Below are 3890 nucleotides of genomic sequence, written 5' to 3'. Positions count from 1 at the left end.
TCATACATGCGTTATATAGCGTTTGCATTAACTGATGATTTGCTTGAAGGAAATTGGACTTTTTTCTTCTTTTTCTTAGGCGAAGACTTAAGCGCAAGTGAACGACAGAATCATACTTAAACTTTGTTTCAGAACTGGCTGACTGACGACAGCGTACAAAAAATAAAAATCCTTACTGTTATTTATCTAGCTTATGAATTTCGTTATCTGAGTTCTTAGGCCTAATCAAAATACAAATTGTAACAAATACTTTGTAGGCTTATTTGAGCAAAACATCCCCAGTTTTCCTATTTTGTGTGATTGTGGAGAAACTGTCCAACATTCTTTTTCACAAAATTAATCATGCAAAGTTCAATAAACCTCATAGGTTACCAATAAAACCCATGCTATTTTTACATGTGATTTTGTTTGTTTGCTTTTGGGAAAATACTGGTAGCTACCTCATGAGACAGTGAGTGTGGTATCTGGTGGGTGGAAGCAATTGTGTTAGTCACGGGAAGTGGGAGACCTTTTGTTGGGGGGAGAGTTTGTTTGGTATATAATAGCGACATCATGCCTGATGCACGACACACTCATATTCTGTGCAGTTTGGAACTTAGGTGAACGCAATATTTCAAGCCTGGAAGGTCGGGTGAGTATATTCATAAGTTTAGTGTCTAAAGTTTCAAGTTGTTAGAAACTCCTGCTAAATACTAGTGTTTTTTAAAGCCTGTGAGTAGTCTGATTACGCATTAATTTCTGGAATGCTGGTATACGTAGACGAACACAAGCAAGCATTAATAAGTTCTTATCTTAAAATGATCAGATGCTAATATACAAACACTCATATGTTTGAAATGTTTACATCGTTGTCAAGGTAGCCTCCAACTTTAGTCTACACTTTACAGAATGTTTGGGAATATCATCGTTACTTTAACACAGGGATATGTTGACAACCGCTTGGTGCGATTTTCAAATCGTATTGAATTGGAAGGTAAAAACGCGGCAAATACTCCCTGTTTAAGGAACTGGGTAAGACAGTATGAGGAAGGTTGAGGGGTAAGGAGAGACATTGCACAAGTAAGAGAATGGAGTGGCATACAGGAATTATGAAAATCTGGATTAGTCAAATGCTTGTGAAAGGACCACTGTAGTTACCTTTAAGTAAAATAAGCACCGCAGGCTACCCGCGGAAGTAAAATTATTATACAGAAGTTCGTTTACTTAACCTAACCCAACTCGAGCAGTCTTACTACTATTTTATGGGTCCCCAGATACAAATTCAGTCCCTGCCATCGACATTTATCTGTGTATCAAATTCAAGATTAATTCTTAAAAAAGAAAATACGTTCAGTATTACGCTATATGCCTTATATTTTATTAGTTTTCGTAGTGTACGATGACTTTATTAGCCTACCGTTGTGTGAAGAAGGTTTGCAGACTTTTCTCAGGAATTATCCCCTGTTAAGGGAGGCGGTTTGATTTATAAGTATATATATATATATATATATCTATATATATATATATCTATATATAGTATATATATATATATATATATATATATAGATATAATATTATATATAATTTAAAGTATATATATATATCTATATCATATATATATATATGATATGATATATATGGAAGTCTCAAACACACACACTCACACACACACACACACACACACACACACACATATATATATATATATATATATATATATATATATATATATATATATATATATATTATATATGTGTGTGTGTGTGTGTGTGTGTGTGTTTTAGACTTCCATTGGCTTTAATTATATATCTAAAAGATTAATCGGATTACGACGTTAAAGTCGGAAACCGCTGTCGGTTCCATATAGCCACGGCGTTAATAGTTTTAGGTTTGGTCAACTAATAAAACAGTAGGAAATTATAAAAGGTCCTTTAGTTAAAGTTAAGAATACTGTGCTTTAATGTTTTAAGAAACATAACAGTCAACTTGCGAGGATGACTATGATTTTTTCTTGTATTTTTTTTTTTTTTTTATGATTTCATTGAAACATTTTACCGTGTTTGTATTCTGCTGTCCTGAAGCTTATTTGTAATTATTCTGGCGATCTTTTCAGATATAACACTGCTGTAAAATTGAAAGAAAAAAATCACATATTTTTTTACAGCCATACAAATAGAATACGTAGTCTCACTAAGGATAATTGACATGTCAGTCCAGTTCTTGGCTTCACTTTTTGTCAAGGTTTTAAGTTGGCGAGATATTCCAAAGATTAGTTTTAGGAAATGTATGATGTTATTACTGCATTGAGTTTTAAGTTCATCTAGCATTTTGCTTTGTTGTAGTCTCATTGCAGTTGGGAAAAAATTAGTGCCATGTTACGTATTGCAGATGTTAGTCTAAATTCTTGAATAGCAGGTTTGTGTCAAAACAACGTTGCATCTGTTTAATTTTCGATGCATGATCGTAGACCAGTAACAAACATGACAGCTAACAGCTGCTAGTTTAAGCTATCAGAGTATTTATTAGTGTAACATTAATAGAAATCGTTGTTCGGAAACTGTACCGAGAAAACGGGGGAGGGGAGGGGGGGGTGGTTAGTGACTGAAACGTTAGAGCACCGAGATCCAATTCATGCAATTTCATCGAGTAACAAAGTGGACGGTTGAGGTCTCGAGTAACCTCGGTTATTCTTGTGCCGTTTGTCTGTAGACGTGTAGTGACTGCAAGTGGTGCGTTTATATAAAGTTCATTCACATAGGGAGAGTAGTGAATCATAGTCAGATTAATTAAGTTTTCGTTTTGGTTCTCTTTAGAAAGCAAATATTCAGATCACACTACTGAATCTACTTCGTTAAAGAACATATTGTGTTTCATTCTTGTAAATAAAACGAGTCGAATAAAGTCGCCATAAGCCACCTGACATCTGTAAGGTTTGTTGACTCATTAGTAGGCTTGTTCAGATAGAAATTACGCTTTTTATTATAATTACTATTAAGTTCAGTGTTCATGTATATCGAATAGTGTCCCTCATTACGCCTAGTTTTGTACTTCTAAACGTTTAAATAAAGGTTAGTTGTATCATTATTTAATGTATATATGACGATGTTACAAAAGTTAGTTTTGCATATTTTCTACGTTGCTTTCAAAATAAAGATTAAAAATCGCTGCGGTAAAGAGCCAAGATTGTTAACCTGTGTGAAAGTGAATGAATAGAGGTCTACCTATTACTGAGCTAAAGGGTAAAACAGTCATGATGCAGTTTCATGCGTGTAACTGTTTCTCTCGCACGTCTGACATCGCTGGCTTTCGTTCATTAGCAAAAATGGACTAAATTTAGATTTTATTTCTCTAGACAGGTGGCAGCCTTCCAGCATGAGTAAGAACTCGACTTTCAAGGTCAATGGGACAGAATATGAAAGTAAGTATAAAGATTTATAGCATTTTTTTCTTTTAACAATCAAGAAATTCATCACTAAAACGTTTCTTCTCTTAACAGTGTTGCAACCATAGCACCGCATATCCTTTCCTGCGCCTGCTCTTAGCAGTGACGTCAGGCGTTACAAACCGTGTAGTTTCCAAATTACATTGTATAGCCACTTGAGTCAAAGAAATTTTGTGTAATCTCTTTGTCCTGTTGCAACTTAAGTCATAAATGACTGCGGAGGTTATTTCCGCTAGATCTTAACTTTGTTAGATTGGTTTATTTCTCAAATCCGTTCCAATATTTAGTCACTTATAGAAGTGACATGGGTATATGACGCACATTCACACACATTTATATATTATATATATATATATATATATATATATATATATATATATATACAAATATATATATGTGTGTGTGTGTGTGTGCATGATGTATACGTATTATTTTGTACTCAGTTGCCGATGGAACATGGGCGGGATCT

General features: G+C 34.1%; 1 protein-coding gene across 2 annotated transcripts in view; it reads left to right on the top strand.

Moving 5' to 3' along the window:
• Positions 1 to 539: 539 nt before the first annotated feature.
• Positions 540 to 3890, top strand: part of LOC135216806 (xanthine dehydrogenase-like) — a 36006-nt gene continuing 32655 nt past the window's right edge. Inside the window, exons 1-3 of one of the 2 annotated variants that reach the window (XM_064252302.1) lie at positions 540 to 631; positions 3332 to 3397; positions 3865 to 3890. The exon at positions 3865 to 3890 is cut by the window's right edge and continues 141 nt beyond it. In XM_064252302.1, coding sequence (XP_064108372.1) covers positions 3352 to 3397; positions 3865 to 3890 — 72 coding nt within the window. In that variant the 5' untranslated portion in view covers positions 540 to 631; positions 3332 to 3351. The remainder of the gene's footprint in view (positions 632 to 3331; positions 3398 to 3864) is intronic. The other variant, XM_064252303.1, reaches the window with a different exon arrangement.

The sequence above is a fragment of the Macrobrachium nipponense genome, chromosome 6 (assembly GCF_015104395.2).
Source record: "Macrobrachium nipponense isolate FS-2020 chromosome 6, ASM1510439v2, whole genome shotgun sequence".
NCBI lineage: Eukaryota > Metazoa > Arthropoda > Malacostraca > Decapoda > Palaemonidae > Macrobrachium > Macrobrachium nipponense.
Note: the sequence above shows the minus strand (reverse complement) of the source record. Positions and strands in the feature narration are given on the sequence as shown.